Source organism: Gasterosteus aculeatus, chromosome 17, assembly GCF_964276395.1.
Source record: "Gasterosteus aculeatus chromosome 17, fGasAcu3.hap1.1, whole genome shotgun sequence".
In the NCBI taxonomy this organism is placed as follows: domain Eukaryota; kingdom Metazoa; phylum Chordata; class Actinopteri; order Perciformes; family Gasterosteidae; genus Gasterosteus; species Gasterosteus aculeatus.
In genome coordinates this window covers 4190664-4217314 of record NC_135705.1, presented here as the reverse complement: position 1 = coordinate 4217314, position 26651 = coordinate 4190664, and the positions used below count along the sequence as shown (strand labels likewise).

The window sequence follows — 26651 nt, the reverse complement described above, 5'->3', positions numbered from 1 at the left end:
CATGTCATACACATTACATTAAATGCAGCATAACATATTTAATACAGGATCCCCGTTATAATCAAAAATAAAGTGCATCGATGGAAAAAACTACTTTATATGTCTACTATTATTTTATTGTTTATTTTTAATCTAGTGATCTTATAACATGTTTTACTGTGCATCAGTTACATGAGTAATTACAAAATATTAAATGATTTAATATTATAGATTTAACAGCAGTAAAAACATTTGCCAAAATAAGCCCAATTTTTGACCAGCTGCATCACTAAATATATTTAGTCATAAATAATTACAATTAGTGATATACATTATTCTGAAAGAACATGGTACTCTAAATAAATGTTCATGTCATTTGTCAGCTCTTTTACTTGTAACTTGTATTTGGTACTTCTGCAAACCTTCACATCTGAATAATTCCTCCACCACTCCAAAGGTGTAGAATTCATGGCGCTAGCAGTGTTTAAATACCTCACTTGATGCGTTTAGTTTTTGGCACATCAGCCTGGTGGGATTTTTTGCGTTTGAGAGGGTCAGTTTGTTTGGACAGGAAGCTGCAGCCCGGGTCTGCAGGGTTTTCGAGGGTGGGCGGAGTTTCGACGGAAGTCCCCGCCCCCCCAGCTTGTTGATTGACGCGCACCAGTGGCTCCTCCTCGGGAGTCTTTCTTTTTTTCTTTTTTTTTTCCTCCCCCTTCGTTTTCCAGTGTAGTGCGTTGATTTCATACCAAAGTCATACTTAACATTCCACTTATACTGTCAAACCTCTGAGAAATATTACGGCAAAACAACAAGGCGCCAAATTGAAAGAAACGCACTAAAGGGACCCGCTGCTCCCACTGAGAAGAAGGTGACTGCCAGATTATATATTTAAAAGAGGGTAAGTTCTCCACTCTTTCTGTTTAGAGACCTTTTTTTCTGCGTGAGTTTTTTTTTTTTTTTTCATGCCGCTTCTCTCGGTGAAGTTTTCAGATCATTGTCATTTTTGACATTTTTCCGCGGAGCTCCCCGCGTTGGGAGGGAAGAAAACATTTGCAAATTGCGCGTGTATTGCGTTTGACTTTCCCAGTGTGCATGGATGTATTTGACAGGCTCTGTACAATCATGTTTCCACCGGTTGACGCACGGACACACACACACACACACACATAGACGCTATTTCAAACCGAAACACAAAGCGTCCCTTTTGACAGCAGAGAAGTGCGGCCAATATGTTTGTTTTGTGTCTCAGTTCATACCTGGATCATCCGACACTCCCAACCTGGTTCCTCAAGAGGAATCCAACGGGTTTACCTCCGGGATCAGAGAGAGAGAGAGAGAGAGGCAGACCAAAATCGATTTGGAGGAATACACAACATCAGTCTGGTTTGGACATCTGCATCCCAAAGGTAAGACGAGTTCTGGATTTGTCAGTGCTACTGTTCCTTCAACAGCGCGCACACACACACACACATGGATCAGACAAAGAAAAATACACATTTACATTGAAAATAAAATATTTGATGAAATAATTTGTTGAGCTACATTATCTTTCTCTTTCGTTTTTGATGAGAATTAAGTTTAATAAATAATGTTCAATTCTTACAACATTTGTCTTGCCTTTAAAAGACTGACATTGTTTTATCAAAACTCATTTAGATACAAATGGGTTTTTTTTTAGTTTAAGAGGACATTATTTTTGTTATTATTTGTGGACCCAGAAGTCTGAACTCTGAACTGAGGTGTAAGATTAATACCCCAAACTATCAGCAGATTTATAAATACTCGGACAAATGCACAGTGGTGCCTGCGTGCAGACCGGTGACTCCTGCATACCGAAGTCATTTAATTACATCTCTGCTACTCCGACAGTATGAACACATACCAAACCTCCTGCATTAGTTTATTACCTCATAAAAAGTCACCCCAGTCACGTCAATTCAGAAGACGTTCTGAAGCCATAAGAAATATGTGACAGGACTGAAACATTAAAAAATTTGAGTGCTCACCAAGATTTTATCTAATATTCCATCTATCATTTCATTCCTTCCTTTCTACTCTTTTGTGCCAAGCAAACGCGCGGTGATACGCTGCAAAGTCCCCCTAAGTACATAATTCAGAGGTGAGGATTTGCGATGCACAGATATGCACGCGAGCTAATAGTATAACTGCTATAAGTGCCGCCTCGGGCCACACCTGCTCCCTCGTTCTGTGTCGTTAGTTTCGGAGGGGGGGGACCAAGCCGAATGTTTGGGTTTATTGGAAGATGTAAACAATAAGAAGCGAAGCAGGGACGTGTTGGCTGGTAAAGTCGGAGGGGTTATACCTCTGCCGGTCAACAGGTTTGACTCAAGAGCAGAATGCCGTCTGTCAGGTTGGTCGCAGCGGGAGGGAAAAACCTGTTCACGTCGCTCCGCCGTCCGCCTCCTGCCTCCTTCCCCCTGCCTCCTGCCTCCTGCCTCCTTGCTCTTACTGCAGCAGCAATCCTTGAAACTTCTACAATGTCATATTTCCATTGAATATTTTACCACATTTCTGAAATATCTCCACCGGTTTTGCGTGGAAACCGCTGTCAAGGCCTCGCGGCCGCCTGCTGGATGCGAGGTCTTGTGGAGGCAGGCGGTGTGCTGGAGATACCATCTCCTGATCTCCTGATGCAACGCCGATAGAGAGGAGGATCGGTTAACGCGTTGGAAGTTTTATCTTGCTGTTTTGTCGGGCCGTGGCAAAAATCAGAGGCAAAAATCCACCGTTGGAGCTATACTTTTCTATCAACATGTGGCAATGATGTTCTGAGAATAAACGACCAACCAGAACCACCGAACAATGTGTCTTTGGTAAATGAGACACGCCAAGATGCCTAATAATAGATTTCGATGCTGATGGGTAAATCTGGAAAGGATTAAGCATTCTGCTGCTCCAACAGATTCCCCTTCATTGTTTTCATGCAGCATGAATGCATCAGGCCTCCCGATGTACAATGTGGTCTCCTTTTTATTTTTTGGGGTTTTTTTCTTCTCTCCTTGAACGCACTTTATGCTCTCAAGCCGCTGTGGATTTCGCATGAGCGCCGTGTGAGAGTCGAATGCGAAGGGAACGTTTTACAGCTTTGCTCACGGTCATGCAGGTCAATTAGATTACTTGGGGTTATATCCCCTTAAAGTGGCAGTTTTCTCTCTTTTTACTCCCCAGCTGGGTTCCTCGGGGCTGCTGGTTCAGAAAGGAAGAGTTAATGAGCATGTGCTTTCTTCTTGAAGGGGGGGGAGAAATACCCCCCCCCCTCCCTCCTGATGTGTATGCTTTTTAAAAGATTAGCCACAATCTGCACACTGTGTCGGTATTTCCAATCGTACGTGGAAGGCGCATCCCCTCTCCAGCCCGGCGGGGTGTTTGCTCGGCTGCAGGTCTGTTGACCGTTTGTCAGCAGGCAGCTTCACCCGTTTGTGTTAAAGCCACAGAAGGGCGGCTAATGAGCTTTTGCCCATTTGTGCAGACGTTGGGCCGCTTTTTTTTTTTTAGCACCATCCGCAAAAGTGCTCGTCCAAATGGTGGACACTTGCCCCTCTGTCAACCCAGACCTGAACAAACACCACTTGTGTGTGTGTGTGTGTGTGTGTGTGTGTGGCGGAGCACACAGAGGGCCTCAGAGGGAAGCCAGCGGCCCTCAGCAGAAGGGCATTAGTGGCAATCCGGAGGACAATACGCAGCCTGACGCTAACTAGCAGCGGCCGGGTTTAAGTCTTGTCGGTTATTACAGGCGCACGACCCAAACGCTGCATGAAATCTTAAAAAAACATCCACCGGTCTCTTCCCTCCGCACAATTGATCGACGTCGTACCCCCGTTAATGCACCGAGCGTGTTGAACATGTCCTCCAAACCATGAGGTTTTACCAGAGAAGCTCTCCGGCCTCCTATTCGGACCACTCAGGGGAGGAGCCGGGGAGTGGCCTACAACAGTGTAGTCTTTGTATCGGTTGTCCCCAAGTTGCTAAACGTTTTAGTTGTTCTTTCTCCAGCGGCCGACTGCCCGGGAGCGATGGTCCACACTTATATTCTGCAAAGAGCTCAGAAAAGAAGCGTCTGTGTGTGTGTGTGTGTGTGTGTCAGCGTCTGTGCCTCCTCCAGCCTCCATTATAGATAACATGAGGCTCACTCAGCCCGTCTGTTGTTTCAGAGACGAGTGTGTGTGTGTGTGTGTGTGTGTGTGTGAGGCCTGTTTGTCGCACTGGAGCTCCAGTGACCCAAGGGCACTCATGTGAAACCCCTTTAATCCTTTTGCTCAGAGTGTTTTGGGGTTGGGGGATGATCTCCCTCTGCAGCACAGTGAGAGAGAGTTTTTTTGTTTGCCTCCTAATATAGAACAACACAGGTGTCCGAGTGTTTTGTGGGGGATCTGACCTTTTACGGGGGGGGGGGGCGCGAAAATGCATTAAATGTGCAACAGCACGACGAGTTCCCTCCCTCTCCGCTTTTGATTTTAACGTCTAATCGTGATTTTTTTTTCCTCCTCCATGAACGTCCCTCCTCCGTGTGTTCCTCATCAAAGCCACGGCTGCTTTTAATGCCTCCTTCCACGATTTATTTGGTTTGATGACTTATTGGCCGGCGCATTCTGCTGCCGAAGTTCTGCATGTCTTAAAGGTTTCACAGATTATGGCTTCAAACCGCTCCCCTCGCCACAAAGTGACCAATTCAGGCTAGCGTGGCTTCTCCGCTGCTTTCTCTGGAAATTTTCCGATTTCTAAAATGCTGATTCAGCCTGTAAGAAAAAAATTCTGGCACACTCCGACTGTTTTTTTGTCAGTCTTTCCCTCCTCGGCTGGATTTAGGCTTAACTCTCTGAAAATGTGACGACCCAAGGTAGACCACATATGTGCAACGGCGCCCGGCGCTCAAGCAGAACAATGCGCGAATGACTCGGGCCTTGTGTCCGCGCTCTCGTTGGACTCGTGGTACCAATTGTATCAGTGAATCATTTAGCAAATCAGTAACCTCTCCCCGCCTCCGAGCACGTTAGGCCCAGTTTTCCACGCGGCGGGATTTCTTCCCGAGAGGAGCGCCAAATAAAAATCGGTGGCGAGTTTCATTGCGTAAAAAAAAAAAAAAAACGCCGTCTGAATCGCTTTTCACACATCCTCCTCACGTGCATTGTTGTCGGTCTCGGGCGTGCAGCTGGTATCAAACTGCAAATGTTTGACTTGACAAGGGCTGCATGTGGCGTGTGCGTTTTCTGTCTGGACTTTTCCTTCTCTTTCTGCCTCCTTTGCCGTGTGAGCGCTTGGCTCTCCGGCCCTCCTCTCGCTCTCAGCTCTGATTGTTTCCTGAGCGCCGGGCCAGATAGGAAGTAGGAGGAAGTTATTGGAGGAGCTGGAGAGAATTTATTAGGGCCAAACACAGACGCTGGGAGGGAGCGAGGAGTGGGAGGGTTTTTAATTTTTTTTTTTTTTCATTATTATTATCCTCTTTTTTTTGGGAGATTTGGTCTCATGTCTTGGCGGCAAACTTTCAGCAGAGACTCGCGCCGCTTCACCGCCTTTTATTTTCGTAGAAATGGTGATTAGTGTTTAGTGATTTCTGCTTTGAATGCAGCGTGGGAGGAATAAGGCCTCGTCGGAGTGCAGCCTGCCTGGCCTAGACCCTAAAACGTTTTCTTTATCTGTAATCTGACCCTAGAGAGCAGCTGCTCTCTCTGCCACCAAGTCCTGTTGTTTCCCCTGTCAAGAGTGTGTTTGTGTGGCTGTTGCCCCGTGTGCGTGTGTGTGTGTGTGTGTGTGTGTGTGGTGGATGACATCTGTGAGCGCCCCTCAACCTCAGACGTGTGGAGGAGCTTCAAGCCGTGGATTTGTTGCTGTGTGTAGAATGTCAAGTTTGGTGGAGGTGTGTTTGACTCTCAGCTAAGCGGGAGGTGGGGGGAGGCGGGGGGGTGGGGGGGTGGCTATCGCCTGCCAGCACGGGGCCTGTTCTTTGCCAACGAGTGTCCCAGCTCCAGCAGCTTAACAAAGGCTGCATTTTTTTTTTTAAAGACAAGCAGGCACATTTTGTAGCGCGTCGGGGGTGCAAAAACGATACGGCGGGAGACATGACGGAGGGACAAACACAAAGCGGGGCCCGGTGGCTGCGCGGTGGACCAGGATCATTTATCTGAGTCGTGGTACGTTGGAAGGTCCGGGTCCGGATGAAGGGCCGTGGTAAAGTCTTCTGATGCAAATTGAAAAACTGCCACCAGGACTTAAAGACTCTAACATCACTTGCTGCTTTGTTATGAACACGCCGGCCGCGTTTAGTCGTGCCGCCGACGCTTCTGCCCGTGTTTGTTTGTCACGCATCTTGTACCCTTTGCCAGCAGGAATCACTTTGAGGATAAACCAAATGGCGTGAGAGTGAAATTAACTGCACAAACATGGTTCCAGTCAAGCACTTTTCACATGTTGTTCTACTCGTGCGCTCGGCTCTCTCTCGCGGCGGGATGTTTAGTCTCCGGGTATATTTCTACGATCCATCCTGTTTGGTCTCGAGCGTCTGGAGGTTTGACAAATCTTCCCTGCTCACCAGACGAGTGGACCAGCGGTGCTGCCATAAGGCCGGAAAAAAAAATCCCCAGACGCGACGGAGCGGCCCTGAACCGACGATCTCGCCTCGCCGTGGACTTTTAAATTCCACCGCATGAGTAGAAACCCATCTGGTCGGGTTGCGAGATGATCTCATGGTCGCTGGGAGATGAAATGGAGGAAATCAAATGTGAAGGGAAAGCTCTCCGCTCTCCCTGGGTGGATGCGTGTTAAATGACATGACGTCCGCCGGCAGCTACTGAAACCCCAGGTTCTCCGTTGGGTTTCCTGCCTGAAGGTGTTAGTTCTGGATTTCCTCCACTCTGCTGCACCTTTCTAACAAATGCCTGCGACGGAATCCCTTCCCCGGCTTCAGGTATTACCCCCCCCTCCCCCCCACCCCCCCCAGTGTGGCACGGGAGCCTCACAGTGGCTCAGTAGAATTCCTGGAATTCACTGGAATACTTCACCGCACACAATCCCGTTCGGGAGAGAAAAAAGGGGGGGGAGGTGGGGGAACCGAGCACGGTGCCAATAAACCCCGCTCGGCCCTCGGGTGGAGCTGAGATAAGCGAAGGCAGCGAAGTGGCCGCTGTGTTTTCGGGGATCTGGGAAAAGAGTGATCGCGTTGTGCGTGAATGGGGGTGAGTCCTGCGGCACGTTGCCCCGGCGGCTCTGTGGGCCCGACAGGAGGAGGAGGAGGAGGAGGGCGTGTCGCCCATTATTCTGTCAAATGTGGGAACAGCGTGTCGCTCCGTCGACGTCCTTCAACGAACCATCCCGTCTCGCAGGTTTGGTGCCGGCTGACGGGGCCCGAGGCGAAACAATAGGTTTGACGAACCATTAATCTGGGGATTGATCTCATTTGGGTTCGTGCGAACACGGTAAAGAAAAAGTTCTGAGGTGTCATCGTTGTTCTTTATTTATTAAAGTTGACCACCAGCCCAAAACCCTAAACATGTCAACGTATTGGCCAAAAAAAAGAAGTGAGAAATCCTCCGTTTGAGAAGCTGAAGAATGATTTCTTTCTTTCTGAAAGGTTCATCTGCAGTTTATTCAGTTAAATGAGTCATTTCTTGTTGCGAGTTTCTCACCCAAACTTGGCCCAAGGAGGCAGTGTCTTCACAACAGCTGTTCTAATGTGATCAATATGTTAAGTTACAACAGCGCTTCTTTTCGAGCAACTTTCCGGCAATAAATCCCTGTCGGAGAACCGAATCCCCAACGGCCTCCATCTTGAGTTCGAACACGCTGTTGCATTTGAGGCCCCAAAAAAAAAAGTTTTACCGCTCAACTTCATCAGTAGCGTCGTCCGGACTTCGGGTCCCGTGACTGACGATGTGTTGGAAAACGCCTGCGCTGACAATGGCCTCCTTCTGGTCTGAGCCCAGCGTGTTCGCTGCTGATGTTTCATTCCAGCTGGAACAATCCCACTGTTTTTTTTTTTTTTTCTTCAGACCCCAAAGTGGACGCCTAAATTGGACAACAACCCCCCCCCCCCTCCACGTCCCTGCACGCCCCCCCCCCCCCAGCTCCGCAACCAACCAAACCACCCACTCCTCCCATACACGCATCCCCTGGTCTCCTGTCCTTATTTGGGTAGAGACGTTCTGAGCGCTAGGGTGGGTGGGAGGTGGAGGAGGAGGGGTGGGAGGTGGGGGGGGGGTTAAGAGGGGGTATGGCAGAGGAGGGAGGGCGTTGGGTTGACACAAGGGAGGCAGGAGGAGAAACAGTGAGCACTCGCAGCCCTTTCTTAATAAGGACATGTCTGGAATTCAGGCCTCCCCCCCAACCTCCCTCCTCTCTCTCCCCCAGTCGGAGAGCCTCTCTTCTCGCAGCACCTCCGAGCGCTCTCCTCCTCCTCCTCCACTTCCTCCTTCTCGGCGCGTCGCGCCTCGCGGCACAGAGGAGCGTTGCAGTGTTTTCTCTGCTATAATTGGAGATAAACAATGGAGTTGGCCGCCCATCCCTCAGCCCCCCCCCCCCTCCCCTCTCCACACCTCCCCTCTGCCGACCCCCTCCTCCCTGCTCCCTCCTTCGCCACCCCTCTTCACCCCTCCCAGTCTTCAGTCTTTTCTCTAGCAAAGCCGTCGGCCTGCAGCACCTGTGCATTTCTTAATGAAATACTTTGAGCTGCCTGGAGAGATTTTTTTACACGAGGCCACACAAAGGGCGTCTGGCACACTCAAGGCCGCAGAAAGTCATGCGTGTTCAAGGGTCGCACTTGTGTGGATGATAATCGGCTAAAAATTTTGTTGTTTTTTTTCTTCTGCATAACAAACAAACATGACCAAACTAAAATGATGGTGCCTCACGTCTTGAAGGGCTGACCATTTGTTGCTTTATCATTATGAAGTTCAAATATTTGTACGTTCCCAGCTTCTCAAACGGGAAGTTTTAATGCATTTAATGCATATCTCGTTGTGCATGATAGGAAATAGAATGTCTTTGGGTTTTGGACTTTTAGTTAAAAGAACTCAAAATCTTCTCCTATTTGAAAGGAAAAGTCCTTTTATAGCTGATCAAATCAAATACATTTTGTGAAAATAATCAGTAAAAAAAACATTTCTTGCTTAAAAAATAACCAATTTATATTTGAATCCAAAGGTTTTCTAATCATGCAGCTCTGATTCAATCCGATCAATTGACTGGACATTGGGGACTTAACGCGTTTCTACCCTGATGGCGATAACGATTAAACTAGCTCTAACTCCGGGCGTCCCGGGGAGCGATCCGGCCGTGTGATCCGTGAGGACGGACGTGTGATCACTTGAGCTGCGGACGAGTGCTCAGTTTCAGCGCTGGGTTTTAACGCCGTGACCCCGTTGCTAAGGGTCCGCCATAACCAATACCCCTCGCCGCTAAAATTAGCAGCTCGACGCGTCAAACTCTCCTTTGAGTTCAGTGACGAGCATTCATTCCATCTTGCGCGTGGCGTGCGGTAGAATATGATCTCCTCGCCGTTTGATCTTTTTTATTCCTGCTTTATGATGATGGACCGATCCACCACCTCTACGTCTTTGTTTGTTGATCGTAACGCACAACTTTTTCTAAATACTGAGAGATGAACCAAGAAGAGAGATGTCAAGGCTGTACTCATCAACATCACATTTCACACAAGCTGTAATATCTGGGTTGATTTTTATCTCACAAGAACCCCACTGTTACATAAAACAGGTCAAATATAAGGAAATAAAACCGAAGGGACAATGTAAGTATAATGTATTTATCCCTTGCACATTTCTTCTTTTCATCAGCGTCTGCAGAAATGCAGAAAGGAGACAGACGAGCATCCTGGGAGGATCGTGGTTACCTCATATACTTCCCTTTCAGAAACAATACGACGCTGAAAAGGCAGCTTGCAAAATACTTAAGACCTTTGCCTGCAGTCAGCCATAAGCAAACCACACTGGGACGCAGTTCCCAGACCACAAGAATTCTTTGAGGCCAGCGCCGATTAGTGGGGTCTTCCAACCTCGTTTTATGGAATATCTTGCATTCATTTGGCCAGTACAGAGAAACAGTCCAGGATTTATTGTAATAAGTAAAGTTATCCTTGTTTATTCATAAAAATTCCACAATGTCAGAGAAGGCCAAAGCAGCAGACCTACAGATGAATGTCATTCCTCATTCCAGTCGCATTGTGCTCTACATGGACTCACAAAGCTCTTTGAAGCCACTCAAATAATTCACTGAATGTATATTTACGAGGAAAGTGGAATCATCGCACCGTAGTTGCATTGCTCCGCCAACCCGTCGCGCCAGAACCATACGCTGCATGTAAGAAGTTAACGTCGTAATCGGGATGCGACGCATTCGTTCACAATAGTTACTGAAGTAATAATTCAAGTTTCAACGGTAAGATGCGGAGAGAAGGCGAGTTTCAGTCACTTCTGAACTGGCTTAACTTTACAGACCCGGAGGTTTCCCCCTGGTTTTTGCACCAGAAATGTATTTTGTGACCTTAGACCTCGAGTTCCTCCTTGAGTCCAACTTTGATATTTGAAGAAATTGACTCCAGCCGCTCCTGACATCCGGTGCAATGTGTCAGGTGTTAAGTTGAAGTTGAAATTTGCGTTTGAATGTCTGTGCCGTGGAATTCTAAATTTAGAACAAGGAAACATCTTGCAAGCCGTTGAGTGGGCTGTTAGTGTTTGCTGACTGGTTATTCCAGTTCAGTATAAAGATGGTGCAGCCGAAGGAGAGCTTTCGGAAATTTAGGAAAACCAACGTCTCCAACAGAACCGCCAGTAAGCGTTTTTCAGGATTCACCGTGTGAAAGAGAACGTCTTGTTTCAAACGTTGTGAGACGGAAAGTTTTCATCACATGACTCACGTTTCCAACTGGGGCGTCGAGACAGAACTTGATATACGATAGTGGATCATTTTGCCCGCTATAAAAAGGAATTGACTGACTTTGGTTGTATTGCAACGCTGCACATATTTAGGATTAATTAAAGAATTTCCTTTTATTAAAACAAGTTGAATTTAAAGCTATTGTTGAATACAGCGGCTGAACACTAAAGAGTATCTTTGTTACTGAGTATTCTTCACATCACCAGTTTAGTGTGTGTCGGATTGAAGCTCAATGACGTTTGAAATGTTTTTGTTGCCCAGCTTTGTTCAATACTCGATTCTGATTCGTTGGAATTCTACGCCCTGTTATTTCCTCATTGCACACCGTTGCTATGGGAACACTTCAGATCTCCGCAGACAAATACAATCTACTTGGTATTGTATCCTTGGTTGGGTGTAATAAGCTGACTAATGGACAGTGAGCGGGGGTCCTGCTTTATTCCGAGGTCCCTTATTCACGTGTTTTACGAGAAAAAAAATCTCTTCAACTGTTGACCTTTGGCCTTATTTCAGGCATTACAAAAAGGGGGAAAGGGAAAAATACTTTTTAGGACTTATTCCTGAGACATTCTGTAGCAAATAATCGTATTGAGTCACAGCACAGATATTGTTTCTCCAATCACCGTTGATTTGATATCGTCATCTGTATAACTGTATTAAAGAATTCAAACCCGATAAAAACAGCTTTGCAACTTCCCGTGTCTTTACTCCCCAGGTCTTTCCCACAGACCCTTTTGATTTTGGGGCTCGGGGTCGGGCCCAGGGGGAGCCGCCACCATTGCGTCCAACGAGTGGAGCGCCAACGGTAGCCCAGAAGATGGGCTGGACGGGGACAACGAGGACAAGGCCATTGACGGGGACGCCGAGGGCGTGTGGAGCCCGGACATCGAGCAGAGCTTCCAGGAGGCCCTCGCCATCTACCCTCCATGTGGCAGGAGGAAGATCATCCTCTCCGACGAGGGGAAGATGTACGGTGAGTACGCTGGCTCGACCCGCCACAGCTTCCAGGTTCCAGATGTTTCTCGCCGGGCCCGGTCACGCCAGCACCAGCGCGTGAGAGAGGCTCCATAGAAAAAACGACCCGTGAACTGTAATACAATAGTACAAGACACGGCAGAACGTTTAAATGGTAACCCGTCACATGATTGACAGAAAATGAGAACGCCGCACATTGGCCCTCATGGTCTGTGGCTGAGGGAAAAGAATGAGCGCTGGGAAAGCTTTCCTTCCACTCGGAGCGCTCTTCGACAAGTCCGTACCTGTTGAGTTGTGACCCGGGGGCCGGTTCTTCCAGTCCCTCTCAGAGCGGCTTCTTATCGCGGCCCCGAGAGCATCTCCGCCTGATTTACGCACGTCTCCTTCTCTCCGCTGTTTGTCTTTACGGCCCGCTTTGTCTCCCCCCCCCTCTGTTTTACGGCCTCCTTTCTTTGGTTGCCAAAACTGGATCTTTGTGCTTTTATCGCCGAGCGTTACGTCTCCTCACAAACCGGCATCGCTGGGAGAGGTGGGGGGGGGGGGGGGGGGGGGGGGTGTTCGTGGTTCTGCGTTTGATGCCGGACGGCTCGGTTACGTTGGCATTAATTAGCACAGCGTGAATCGAGGCTCGGGGAAGGAAAACATCCCGTTGGCATGTTGAAGATCTTCAACATCCATATGGCTCCGGAGTTGTTTCGCTGTTTCCTGCAGAGTGTCCAGTAAAATGCAGGTGTCGGGCCTTTGAAAAAATCCAGATGGATGGTGTTTGGCAAGGTGTCCGGTCGTTTGGATCCCACTTTCCCCTCTCCTGTTGTCCCGCTAGCTTGATTTAGCACTTTAGGAATTCTGCTGAAGATGCCGATTTACTGGAGATGTGCCGGATTTCTTTTTGGTTTTGTGGTTTTATTCCCACAATTGTGATTTGACCTCCCCTCATGCCGTGTTTGGTAAGACTTTCCTCCCCTTTGATTGACTGTCCACCATGTCTCAAAAACTTCAGAGCGGCCATAAAAATCCCCAATCACTGCCAGCAAAGTCTCAGCCAGTCGGCACATTTCACAAACATCGGTGTTTGCTTTTTAAATCACTTTTCTTTTTCCGTGTGCGTGTTTGTGTCGTTTCTTTCTCCTCTTGAAGTCAGAGGAAATTCTTTCGCTGTGATTCATCCAAAATTGAATATCATCTACTCATTTGATATTCAAGGACGAGCACATACCTGACATAACTCGGCTTCTGTTACTCTGATCCTGTCCTGGTTCTGACTGAACAATAAGTCAACAGAAAATGAATCTTTTTGTCATTCTGATTAATTTATGATAAGGTGAGTTATCAAACATGCCTGACGTCTGTTGATTCCATCTCGTCAAATATGATGCGTTGCTTTTTGTTAAACCAAATACGGCGAAGCTTTGGGCTCAAGGATAGATTTTTCATGTTCTATAACATTTTTTAGATAGAAACACATCCATCTATAATGATTCACTCACCATTATGTACAGAAAGGATTTCTGATGAGGTTCCTCAGTAAACTGTATAATTTAATCAAATATTATTAAATTATTATATAGTTTAAGTATTCTTAAACTTATTTTATGATTTCCAGAACAACAAGTTCACAACGTGCTTTTAATTGGTGTGCGGACTCAAGGCACCACAAATATTAACCCGTGGAGCTCTTTAGGTCTGTTTAGCAGCGCCGTGTTGCGTGCGCCCCCCCCCCCCCCCCCCCGGCTGCATGCGTTTGTCCCGAGAATGTCAACAAAGAGGCCGGCCGGGCACCAACCTGCCCCCAGCCGCCCCCCCTCCCTCCCTTTAGCGACCAACTGTCAGGACCCCTTTCTGTGGCCTTTCTTTTTTTTTTTTCTACAGCACTAAACACCCTCTCCCCTTACAATAAGTCATCTGAGGCTCCGCTGGCAGCGGCCGAGGCAGAAGAAGCCGCCTCACAAGGTGGTTACCTCAGCCTTCTGAAAGCTGCCCTGACGCGAGCTCGGGGGAATGTTAACGATTGCTCCGTGTAATACTGTCTACCTTGCAGTCTCAGACTCCCAGTGGCCTCGGAAGGAAGCCAAGTCATCCCTCCCGTTGGGAATTCCGATGCTTTTTTTTTTTTTTCTTCTTTCTGCCGGATTAAAAAAAACAAAAAAAATCCGTTCCCATCTGCTGGGAAACCTTTTGCAAATTTCCATGGCTATGGCGAGATGACTCTCCGGGCGTGTGTCCTTTGCTCTTCAAACCTGTCTAGACTTCCCAGAAGCCTTTCCAGTCCTGTAAATGGCTCGTGGGTTGACAAAGAGTTCAAAGAATCACTTGTACGTGGTAATAATCACTCCAGCACATGAAGAACACTCGTATAGATGCATCAAGCATTAACAAGTTACATATTCTGCACACCGTGTGATCACAAGGCGGCCCCGGCGAGCTGTTTCCCCCCCCCCTCGTCTTCAGTGCCTGTCTGCTGCTCTAGCCGGATTCAAGCAGACAGATTAGAGAGAGGTGGCATTTTTTGTCATGGAAAGCAAAAGAATAGTCAGACCGTTGATTCCTTGCAAGTGTTTTCAGAAGATTTGTGCGTCAAAAAGAAATGTGGTCCTTCTTGTTTTTTCTTTGGAGCTGTGCTGACATGTCGCTCCCCGGCCTTTTCTGGCCTTGACAGGTATATTGAACCCCCCCCGGCCCTCCACCTCCACCCCCCCTCACACATATCTCCCAGTCCTGCAGCAGTCTGTAACTGCAAAGCACTCTGGGTACAAAAAAAAGAAAAGAGAAACATTTTAGCGCTGGAGGGACACTTTTTTTTTGTCCTTTTCGAAGGCGGCCGTAGGAATCGGCAGCAGTTTCCAGAGGATGTGAAAAAGCCTCGATGTGCTCTGAGAGTCTGAGAGGGCCGGGGAATGATGACTGAGCAGGCCTTCGCTGTCAGCCCCCTCGCTGAGATGTTAGGAATGTTTTCAGTCATGGCCGTGCAGTATGTTAGCAATTTGGGATTACCTCAATGTTATGAGAAGGGAGGAGGGGAGAGAATATGGGTTTGGGAGAGAGAGGGAGAGGGAGAAGGGGGGAAGGAGGCAGTGAAGATCACCTTTTTGCTCCCTATCTTAGCGTGGAAGCGGAAAATTCCAGCGGTCATGTAGTAAAAAAAGAGGGGGTAAGGGGGGGGGGGGGGGGGGGGGTAGGCGTGTCCCGTCGGGGGAAGAGGTTAAGAATGGAAGCCTGCGGCACTTCGAGTGGCTGTTGAGCAATCGGCGGATGGGGGCTGGCGAGCAGCTCGGAGAGAGAGGCCAAAGGGATGGAGGCACAGCCGTGGCGGGGCGGGCCCGAGGCGGGTCCGAGGCCGGGCCGCGACCAGCGGTTTGCGAAACGCCGTCTGTTTGCGTGCACCTGTCAATGCCCCCCCCCCCCCCCCCACACCCTCCCCCTCAGACCCCCATCCCCCTTGGGGACCGGCCTTTTACACCGTCTCCCTGACCTTCCCCGCGTCAAGTCTGAGCAGATCTCGGCTTCCACGGCTGCAGCTGCCGCGAACGAGCACAGAGATCCAGCCTCTATATTCCCTCTAAAAACTGATGCAACCGTTCCAGGAAGAAACAGGACGTAAAATGTTCACACGCATGCACCTCGCGCCCGCTGCCGCTTCGAAGTTATGACTCTTCTTTTTGAATTTTTTTTATACATGTTCTAGGTCACGATGGGATTTTACGTCCAGCAATAAGATTTTAGTTTTCGCAGGCATCCACGTTTCTGGTGAGAGAAATAGTTGAGTGGACGGTTTCCATTTTCCAGTTTTAACGTTTGAACTTTAATAAAAAGTTCATTTAAAAGCTGCAAATCAAACCCCGGGCTCACTTTGTCCGAGCCGCTTCAAAGAGGCGTTTCTGCAGGAAACCGTATGTCACATAAAACAAAACCTTCATTTTGACATATTATGAAAGCGGCCAGATGTTTCGGACCGGAGATATGATCTCAGCTCACGGCCACAGTGCTCCGTTTAACGTTATGAAGCAAGTCGCAGAGAAATGTTAGTGGTCTGCTCTAAAAATAAATAAGAAATTCCCCAACATCGCGGAGGAGAGCTGTTAGTTTGCGCCCTCTGAACCCAAAAGTCGGCTGTGAATTTACAGTCTGACCAACAACCCCTGACCCCCCCCCCCCCGGGCCCCGGGGCCTCCCGGAGGAGTCCATCTCTTTTCTCTCTCTCAAACCCGACGCCACGGATACACCGCAACGAGATATCTGTGAAGTCCTGAGCAAAACTCTATGCCCCCCCTGACCCCCCCCCCCCTCCCCCCCACACACACACACACCTCCTCCGCCAAAGATTGAGAGTGACAGTTGCGCGAGCAGGGGGGGGGGGGTCGTGCCGCCATTGTTCCTCCTCTGCCATCCTCTGCTGGGACGGCCGGCGGCAGGTGCTGCCATCGGCTGAGTGCGGCGGGGGGGTCACGCGGTTGGTGTTGTTTTGGGAGGAGGGGGCTACTCTGCTGCCAGGTGGCAGTTGTTGGCAGAGACAGTTCTGGCTTTGTGCTTCCTCCAAGAGTTACAGCATCAGCTGCCCCTTTTGCCCCTCTAACCGATGACCTCCCCTCCCCCCGCGCTCGCCCCCCAACCCTAATGGCCCTCGCCCCAGCTCTAACCTCTGTGCTCGTGTGTGTGTGTGTGCGTGCGTTCGTCCAAAGCTCCGGCTGTGTTCGCAGGCCCAGGCCAATCAGACTGCCTAGCACAGATGTGACAGGCTTGGAGGAATGCTAGGAATGCGGAGGCGCTGGAGCGGGCGTGTCCATCCTTGGCCCGGGGCTGAGGGGGGGTGGGGAGTGTGTGTGTGTGTGTGGGGGGGGGGGGTTCTGGCTGGCTAACTCGGTATCGGCAGACAGTTCAGCTCCGCTCGGCGTGTACGGCGAGAGGGTCCGCGGTGCTTTTATGGTAATCGCACTAACCGGGGGCCTTCTGGAGGCCAAGCGCTAAAGAGGCGTCGCTATGGCGTCTGGGTTCTCTAAAGACGGTTAAGCTTCCTAGACTCACCGTCTGTCGCGTGTGTTCAAGAAGGCCAACCTAGGCCGTGTGGATATCTGTCAGCGGGTTTAGTCCATTATTCGTAATGATACCGCGGTTCAAACTCTCCCCCTCAGCCAGAAAAACCCAAGTAAACGTGACCTGGCGAAGACAAGGAATGAAAAGTACTGATTTCCCTTTGGAGACAATTAATCGGGTTTTTTTTGTGGATTTTTTTCCACTTCTTCTAACCCGATGGTGACTTTAGTTTGATCCCAGATTAACAGGCTAAGCGTCGTGCGGAGAGGGCCGTTCCAAAGCCTCCAGTAGGAGAAGCCTGTTCCCTGCACAACCTGTTTGTGCAGAATGTCGAGAGTAGATGTCACGTCACGAAAACGCGCTTCTGTTTTCCGAGCGACTCTCTATAATTAGGCCTCAACGCCACGTGAGGGGACGATTTAGTAGGTGGGAAACGTGCTAATACGGCAAAAAAATATACCTTTTTAAATCTCATTCTTATTTTAAAAGAAGAAGGGGCTTTTAAAACACGGCCCCCGGTAGGAAACGGAGGTGTGTTCGCCTCGGGTCGGAGGAGCTCTGGGAAAGGTCACGCTGCTGAAAGACGTGAACACAAGCGCGTGACAACGGGGCCACCTGGTGGCCACTCGGGGGTGTTACCACAGATGGATGTGGATGGACTTTTCTTTTCGTGACCTTTTCTTTCTTTTTACAGGTCGCAATGAATTGATAGCAAGGTACATCAAGCTGAGGACGGGCAAAACCCGCACAAGAAAACAGGTGAACGACATTTGATGATTGGATCAGAATAATCATGCATGAGTTCGGTTTCAATTACTGACAATGCAAGACACAACAGATTTTTAACTCCTGGCCTTATTTTGCATATATATATGTATATATATTTCTGATAAAAAATCAAGACCAAAACAATAAAGTCCTTGAAAAGTAGGCCATAAATATGTAGTTTAGCTTTTATGGGATTTATTGCTAACAATAATAATAACGAATATGGCCAGGCTTATTTCATTTTGTTGTTTGCATGACCTATTAAAAGCTCTCACAGTGTGTGTTGTCTCTGTAGGTGTGTGTGTGTGTGTGTGTGCACGCGCATGGATGTGTGCATCTGTGAGTGCATGTTGTTTTTACGCTCAAAAAAACTGTTTCACACCCCTTTAGGTGTCTAGTCACATACAGGTGTTAGCACGGAAGAAGGTTCGTGAATACCAGGCGGGTATTAAGGTATGTGCGACCAGCCGGCCTCCCGGCCTCACTGACTGGGCGTCTCTTTCCTCTTTGGTTACGGCTACTCTCTCTCTCTCTCTCTCTCTCTCTCTCTCTCTCTCTCTCTCCTTTCCTCTCCCTGCCACCTTTTCCTCTTCCCTCCTCTTGGCTATTCTTCTGTGCAGGTTTCTAGCCACTTGCAGGTTCTCGCCCGGAGAAAATCTCGCGAGATCCAGTCAAAGCTAAAGGTATGCGCTTCACCGCGGGGGGCTGGTACGGCCTTGGCTTTTTGCACTAACCACCTTTTTAAAAAAAAAAAAATATTTGTGCATGTCGTGGTCAGCGCTCGCTTTCGACGCCGGGATAAGTGGATGCAGGCGTGGCGAGGGAGCGAAGGGTTTAAATCAGATCGAACAAACGCAGCTCAGGAGTTAATTCTCTGACGTACTCACAGTCCTGCTTCTGCACCGTGCATGCGGCGCGAAAACAGACAGATGTTCTTCAGCCACCACTGAAGGCCAGAGAGTTGCACAAACTGTAGAACCAGTGAAAGTGTAGCAGCTGCTTTAAAGGTGTTTTCTGCCGTGAGCCCAGGGATTGTTCGGCCGCATGTTGCTCCGGCTCGCTGTCTCTCCTCTGCAGCAGACTCTACTTCTCTTAAGACTTCTTCCTTCCCCTAAAACTCTTTCTACTTTGATACTTGTAGTTCCTCCGATGTGTCTGGTTGGGATGTGTTTCTATAAAACCGAACATTCTGGGAAAAGGAAAGAACAACACATTAATCGGCATCAGATGACAACTTTTTACTTTGTCTTGTAGTTCTTTCGATCCCTCTGGTCTCTCTTTGTGCTTTTAAAAAAAAAGAATTGTTTTTTTAACCGTTTAACTTAAATTAACACAATGCAGACTTGTGTAAATACCCAAAAGAATGTTGTATTCTTTAGTGCTCACTTCAACTGAAATTAACCCATTTTATGCCGACTAATAATGCAGTGGACACGAGCGTCCACAACATGTTTCTGTAGCGGGAAGACTCGACTTCCTACCACAGGGACACGAATGCCAAACCTATTTCTAATGCAAAGTGCTGATTCATAACACGTAGGGGAGGGGGAATCACCAAGGGCCCCACCGTACAATATAATCAGGACCCTTAAGACACCATACAACCTTACTGCAATCTTATACATTTTGTGATATTCTGAGTATTCCAATGACAAAAATTGCAAATGATGCAGTTTTTACAAGATGTGAGTAACAAAGTGGGTTTGTCACCCGGCAGGCAGGGTTGTGCACACATCGTGCATCGACTGAGCGGTTTTATTTATAGTCCGCACGTTCTGTGTGGTGACTTTAACCCTCTCTGGAGAGGGTGAAATAATTCTTCTCACTTACATGCACACACGACAATCTGCATTTTGCCTCCTTCACAACATGACACATTTTACTGGACACGCAAAATGGATATGAATCATTTTAATCAGCTCACACTCGTGTGTACTTGTTAAACACGTTACACAAATACATATTTCAGTTTCATCTGCCCGGCGTGTGTCATTTATTTCAGCCGTTTGTGTTCGTGACTGCACCTCGGATGATGCTATTGGCAGAACCTCAGTCATTTCCCCCCCCCGTTGTTGTTTAAGTGTCAGATATGAACTGACAAAGTGTACCTGCGGTACCAGCGCCTTGTTCAAGTATCTATCAAAGTATTCGTCAAGCCAAAGTAATTTATTTTCCACTCTTAACTCACTAGTTTCCAAGCCACTCTGTAAGTCCAGTTGCTTGACAACGAGCGACTTGCGAGATTGCAGCATCAGCTGAACAAACAGGAAGTGCACGGGTGTCGGCTCAGATGGATGCTCTCTGCAGCCCAAGCTGTGCATTCCATGTAACACACTGAAGGCTTGTGCTGCAAGGAGCCCCCGGGGATTTCACTGTGTTTCCTCTGCTGGTCCTCTGTCCAGTTATGTGAAGCAAATGTGCTTCCCGGCTAGAGCGTTCAGACGTTTACTGAAAGAATAAAACGTACAACCTTTCGCTTTATAATGATTGTACGTTATGTGATGATGGCTGTACGAATTAATGTGTATTGTTTCAACATTTTACTGTAGTCCAATCAAATAATACAGTAAGATATGTATTAACATTAGTAAATGTACTGCAACGGTTTTGGCAAATTTAGCCAAAATACAATAATGAATGTATTTAAGATTACTGCGTATTGAAGCATTCTGCAAAGAAGCTTCAGTGCCTCCTGGACCTCGTAACTTCTAAACAATGGAAAACACAAAAGAGGCGATTTTACGTCGACCGAAGCGCAATGAAATCATCTGAACGCACCGTTTGGTGCTGCACCGTAACTAATGGTTTCTCTCTTTTTTGATTCAGGCGATGAATTTGGTAAGTGGACCTGACTTGTGCAATATGCTTCCCTCCTCCGCTTTGTTTGGCAGCACCAGTGCACTGTCCCCTTGCTGTGGCCCCCCGCTGGCATGGCGTCCCCGTCCCCGCCCCGTACCGAAGCAATGCTTAGGAAACCGCCGCGCTTTGAACTCCATGCTGACGCGCACCCCGGCCTCCGTAGTGTAATGCCCTCAGTCTCCACGCGAGAAGTCTTTCTTGCTTTTCAAAGTCACAGCTAAAATTGGTCTTATTCCATTTTTTCTTTGGCAAAAAAAAAAAAAAAAAAAGAGCACGGCGATGCATTTTAAAATAGGTCGGTGTTTTTGAAATATTTCGTGAATCGTGAAGTATGTATCATACTCTACGGATGGGAATTCGTTGGCTTTGTATTTTCTTCGCTTTGTATCTCACCAACATTTTGCCGCTTCAATCGTACCTTTTATTGGTGTAATCCCTTCGATGCAACTCATGCAACTCTGTTCTCCTTTCCTGTGGTGATCCTGGAAGCATAATGAAACTCAATTAGTCTTGTGACCGGAGCTAAAATACCAGTGCAGCTTCATCTTCTCCGTCTTTCCCTTTGCTTCATTCTGTCAAGCTGCTCTTTCAAACCAAAAAAGTGCCAAGTTGACTCTCCGTTTGGATTCTGGATGTTTGAGCTCTGAATCAAACAGAAACCTATGAGGTCATTGGCAGTCTGTGACTCTCGTTGTCCCTCTTTTCCCTTCTGTAGGATCAGGCGTCTAAGGACAAAGCCCTGCAGAACATGGCAGCTCTGTCGTCCGCACAGATCGTCTCCCCGAGTATGATAAAGAATCACCTCCCACCACTGCCTCCTGCCCACTACCAACCACCCAGAGTTAGCCCACCACTCATCTTTCTCACACATACAACACATTTCGTTATATTTGTGTAGTCATAAAAAATGGCGTTGGATTTTACCTCAGCAAACAAACCAAAACAATGGAATCCTACGAAAACAATTCATGTTTTTTTTCTCTCTCCTCTGCAGTTCTGGCCTTCTCTCCCAGGACAGCCTGGACCCTCTCAGGAGTAAGTAAACCCTTTCTACTGACCCCACGGGGTGTTTCTGAGGGTATTTGGATATCTGGAATAAAAGATTGGTGGTGGAGACGAGTGGCTCGTAAACTAGCGAGCGACTGTGCCGGCGCCGGGTCGAGGTTTGATACCAGGTGGGCTTTGCAGGGCGTGTTTAACGGATCACGTTTTTGCACACTAGGCTGGTTCTAGATCTCAACCCGGGAAGGACTCCTGGGCTTGGCCGCACCAGCCATGCGTAAGTGCCCCCTAGCCAATGCCCAGCAGAACTAACTCCTTTTCCACACTGTATTGTACTGTATGTTTCCTGCACTGATAGAAACCACCACCGGGCAAATGAACATGCTTCCAATTTCAATTGAGAATAAAAAATGCAACAAAAAAATCTAAATCTTTTTTTGTTTCTGATGCTTTACGTTCACTGAAAAAGCTTGAAATCTTGAAATATTTTGGGGGATTTTCAGTGTGTACATCAGTAAAAGCACAATTCATTAATGCGACGTATCATCTTTAAGACGCATTGAAGCAAGCGGACTTACGACTGGATGGTTCTGAAGCTTATGCTCACGCTTTGAAACCGACTGAGTGTCTGATCAGAAATACAAATATAGAAGGACCCATGTGGCGCTCACTGTCTCACCGAAGTGTTCCTCGTCTTTCAGCATCAAACCTTTTGCACAGCCGCCGTACCCGAGTCTATCGGGTCCTCTACCGCAATCCATACCAAGTAAGTATCAAGGAAAACACCTGTGAGAATCTTTAGAAAATGAAAGCAGAAATGTTTGTTTTTTTATTAAGTGTGTGTGTGTGTGTGTGTGTGTATGTGTATGTGTGCGCCATCCAGGCTATGAGCCCTTGGCCCCTCCTCCTCCTCCATCTGCTACTGCTGTGCCGGTGTGGCAGGACCGGACCATCGCCTCCTCGAAGCTGCGGATGCTGGAGTACTCGGCCTTCATGGAGGTCCAGAGAGACCCGGACAACGTGAGTGAACAGGTCCAGGGCCCACAGGGGTCAGTGTAGTCGCAGAGCTCATTTAAAAGCAATGATATTTGGCACACATTGTATATGATATTTGAACCACTGTAGGCCATATTTATTCATCCTACACATTAACAAGTAGGTTTGTTGCCTAAACTTAACACAGTTGTTGCTGAACGTTTTTCCCCTTTAACTTCTTGACTTGCCGTATGTTTCAAAGTCCATCCGCAGCGTCTTTTACCCCGGATGTAGTAGCTTTCTGATACCTTTAGGTACAACGAAAATGTAAAACAGTATTACGTTGAGTTCGGTAGCCAATGCGACGCTCTCTCTTTCCTCGTGTCGTATGTAGTTCTGCGGCAGATGTTCTTTGAGGATGACCTCGTCCTCCTGTGTCTCTTTTGTCTCTGTCCTCTGCAGTATAGCAAACACCTGTTTGTCCACATTGGACAGACCAACCCCTCGTACAGCGACCCGCTTCTCGAGGCCGTGGACATCCGGCAGATCTACGACAAGTTCCCTGAGAAAAAAGGGGGGCTTAAAGAGCTTTATGAGAAGGGCCCTCAGAATGCCTTCTTCCTTGTTAAATTCTGGGTGGGTTTGTGTTGATATATTACACACATCCACCTGCCAATTATGTGTTCTTTATATATATGCATATACATAGACTTAATTGTATTTAACTGGCAAAATCCAATTGCATTACTGTAGTTTTTTTTCTCAAGATTAACACAAAACTGCGTTCTTACAACCAGCCAAGTGTTACACGCGATATCTAAGTTGCATCCTGCTATGTGATCATCACATCCCATCTGATTAAATGTTTTGGCCCTGCAGGCCGACCTGAACAGCAGTGGCATGCAAGACGGCCCCGGCTCTTTTTACGGCGTCAGCAGCCAATACAGCAGCCTGGAGAACATGACGATCACGGTTTCAACCAAAGTCTGCTCGTTTGGCAAGCAGGTTGTAGAGAAAGTTGAGGTAAGAGCACGATTCTGCATTTTACACTTAAAACAGCGGATTTGCAGCCTCTCGTGTTGTTTTTGACTGTGTGTGTGTGTGTGTGTGTGTGTTACAGACAGAATACGCCCGCATGGAGGGAGGAAGGTGTGTTTACAGGATCCACCGCTCTCCTATGTGCGAGTACATGATCAACTTCATCCACAAACTCAAACACTTGCCGGAAAAATACATGATGAACAGTGTTCTTGAAAACTTCACCATCCTACAGGTAACGCACACTTTTTTTAGTTTGACGTTTCTGGAAATATATGTACCGTGCGCTTTCTCAACGAGAGTTTGATAACTCTCAAACCTTTTAAATCAATAATAAGCCGCATAGTGTAGCTTAGCACAAACTGTCGTTTATACTGCTTTTTAGAACCTACAATTATTTTTTTAAATGTGTTGATTAGAGGGCTTTTGTTGTGGTAGTATCAGGATTATGATGATTTAAATGAAAGTTTACAATCTAAGCTAATCGGCTGCTGGCATTAGCTTCACGTTTAGAGCATGGCCCGTAACGGCATTTCCTAAAATATCAAAATATTCCACTCGCAAATTAAGAAATGAGGAATCAGTTTTTCATTTCAACAGACTGCGCTGCTTCGTGTTTCTCACTGCACATTTTCCCTCCCCAGGTGGTGACGAACCGAGACACCCAGGAGACCTTGCTCTGTATAGCGTTTGTTTTCGAGGTTTCCACGAGTGAACACGGAGCTCAGTATCACGTCTACAGACTTGTGAAAGACTAACAGCTCCTCTGCGAGGTTTTTGAAAAAGCCAGAATAAAGCGTGACACACAATCTCTCTTCAACCAGCTCAACCCCCCCCCCCCCCCCCATCGCCAAAAAAGACATGCAAACAATGCTAGACCGGACTGACATGGACACATTTTATTCTTTTAAAAGTATTGTTTGCAAGGGGAAAAAAAAAAAAAGAGTGAATGTCAACGTGCCGACACGCAAATACATTTTTGAAGAAGTACGTATTTTTCGAACAACCAGCTATTTTTCATGTGTTTAAACATGCTTTCCATGAAGTGGTTCCCTTTTTGTCAAGGTAGTTGATGGAGCCGGAAATGTTTTACTGAGGGAATGAGAATGTGTTGGAAAGACTCTTAAAGTAGTAAAGAGAGAACCAGAGCCGAGGGGTGTTGTTGCAGTAGGTTCGTCAGGGAAGCAAGTGCCTTGTCTCCAAAGATTACATCATTGCCCCACTTTGGATTTCATTTTTTTTTTTTTTTTACTACCTCTTGTTTTAAACAAATAGATAAAAAAGTCTGACACGTGTACTTTGTCCAAAGAAAGAAAGAAACCTCTCAGATTGACATCTTTTGAGGCCTTTTTTGTACTTTGGCACACAGAGGAATGAGATGGCATTTGTCATTTTCTTGTTGCCTTTTGTTATTTCATGAAGATCAACCCAATTTTACAGTCCACATAGGGAGCAATTCAGTTGTGTTACCCCATTATTTAGATTTTGCTTATTTTTTGTTTTACATTTTAATGAACAGTTCAGAAATCAGGTCTTACAAGCATCTATCTATAACTGACCTTTGACCCTAGGGATGCCTTGTATTCTGCCTGCCTGACACGCAGGCAGGGCAGTGCCATCCATACGAGATCCCTGATGAGTCTCTCGGTTTCGAAGACGTGTGCTTGGTTGCACTTAAAAGATCAAGGAGGTGGAGGTGAAGCAACAGCAGTGCTCATTTCCTGCCTCGAGTTATGTAGCCTTGTTGGAAAAATTGAATTGTTTCTGTACTGTGAGTCAGTGGATGCTAAAGGAATACGTGTTACATAGGAGTATTTTCTAGGAGGGGCGGAGGGGGACTTTCATATTTGTGTTCAAGTAACTCAGCACAGAGACCATGGTTTGAGTCGGGGGGGGGGGAGTTAATCACTGTTTCTTTTGTTTCAAAAAGAGATTGTATGCTGTGAAGTGGGTTTATTTGCTTCACCATTCTCCGTTGTAATGTGTGGAGAAGCTGCATTCGTTGATTAAAGTTCAGTTTTGATATTTAAATCTTTTTTTTTACTGATATTAGACATAAAATAATTTTGGAATCAAACCAAATAATTGTCTTCAATGAGAGCTATTGTCTCTGTGCTGTGGAGTATGACCATTGATTGTTATTTATAGGGTTGGAAGAGATTTAGTGGGAGGGCAGGGTGGGGCACTGGAGATGTATTGATCGTTTCCCACTGTTATGGAGATGTTTTAAGTATTGCAGGACTCATATTAGAGACAGAAGACTTGTCACCCCACGGATCCTGCTAGACACGCGTCTACTCCGGGTGGTTCACTGGACGATTGTTTTATAAAAGTTCAAATTTAAGATATTGTGCGGTGGGATAATTGCACCTGGCTTTGAATGTCTTATTTCACAAGCTAGATACGATAACACTCCTCCTCTAGCATGTTTCTCAATTTATCTTTTATACAGACATGTTTTCGCCATTTTCGAGATTCATGTTTTGTTTTGATTCTGTTTTCTTTTGACTTTCAGTGTTTGCCATATGCCTCACTGAAAATAATGTGTGATTGTGCTGATATTGATAATTAATAATGAGATATATAATGTATCATATTCTGAATGGTGTGGGCAGTTTTGTTTTTTTTGGTTCAAGGTGGTTTACTGTTGTCTTTGTTACCATTGTGCATTGCAATTTTATACTTCAAAGTAGAGGTTGGACTATGTAATCAAACAAATGTATCTAACATTAAAAGACGCATGGTGCCTTTGGGGCCATTTTCCCCCAGAAAACCTATTAAACATGTTTGTAAATTGATTTTGTTCATGATGGGTAATTTATTTGATACAATCAAAAATACCATTAGACATATAGAAACCAGATATTATGTTCGTATTTGGAAATTACAATTTAGCTTTTCTGCGTAATGATAAAGCTGAGTATCATAACGGCCATATATTGGTTGGCTGAAATCACAATGAAGTCGCCTCTGAGTTAACATAGCTCACATGTTTTAAGTCAATATTCACAATCTGGTAACAGAAATGTGTCCATGTACCACTATATTCACTCTTGTTTTGTATTTGAGTGCAATTTTGAGGATATTGTACGTACTTTCCTGGAGTTCCCTCGTTTTACTTTCCA

General features: G+C 46.8%; 1 protein-coding gene across 25 annotated transcripts; it reads left to right on the top strand.

The window, feature by feature from the left end:
- The first annotated feature begins 655 nt into the window (after positions 1–655).
- Positions 656–26324, top strand: tead3b (TEA domain family member 3 b). 25 transcript variants are annotated; one of them, XM_040202965.2, is made up of 16 exons: positions 656–877; positions 1229–1385; positions 11597–11854; positions 17579–17643; positions 18043–18105; positions 18273–18335; positions 20479–20490; positions 21227–21352; positions 21506–21546; positions 21734–21790; positions 22215–22279; positions 22397–22533; positions 22951–23124; positions 23368–23511; positions 23609–23761; positions 24171–26324. In XM_040202965.2, the coding sequence occupies exons 3-16, from the start codon at positions 11848–11850 to the stop codon at positions 24282–24284; spliced, it is 1221 nt and encodes a 406-aa protein (XP_040058899.1). In that variant the 5' UTR covers positions 656–877; positions 1229–1385; positions 11597–11847; the 3' UTR covers positions 24285–26324. The 25 variants fall into 25 exon arrangements, with proteins under 25 accessions (XP_040058899.1, XP_077949013.1, XP_077949012.1 ...); XM_078092887.1 differs by having other exon boundaries at positions 22215–22281; positions 22384–22533; XM_078092886.1 differs by having other exon boundaries at positions 22215–22281; positions 22378–22533.
- Positions 26325–26651: the final 327 nt, after the last annotated feature.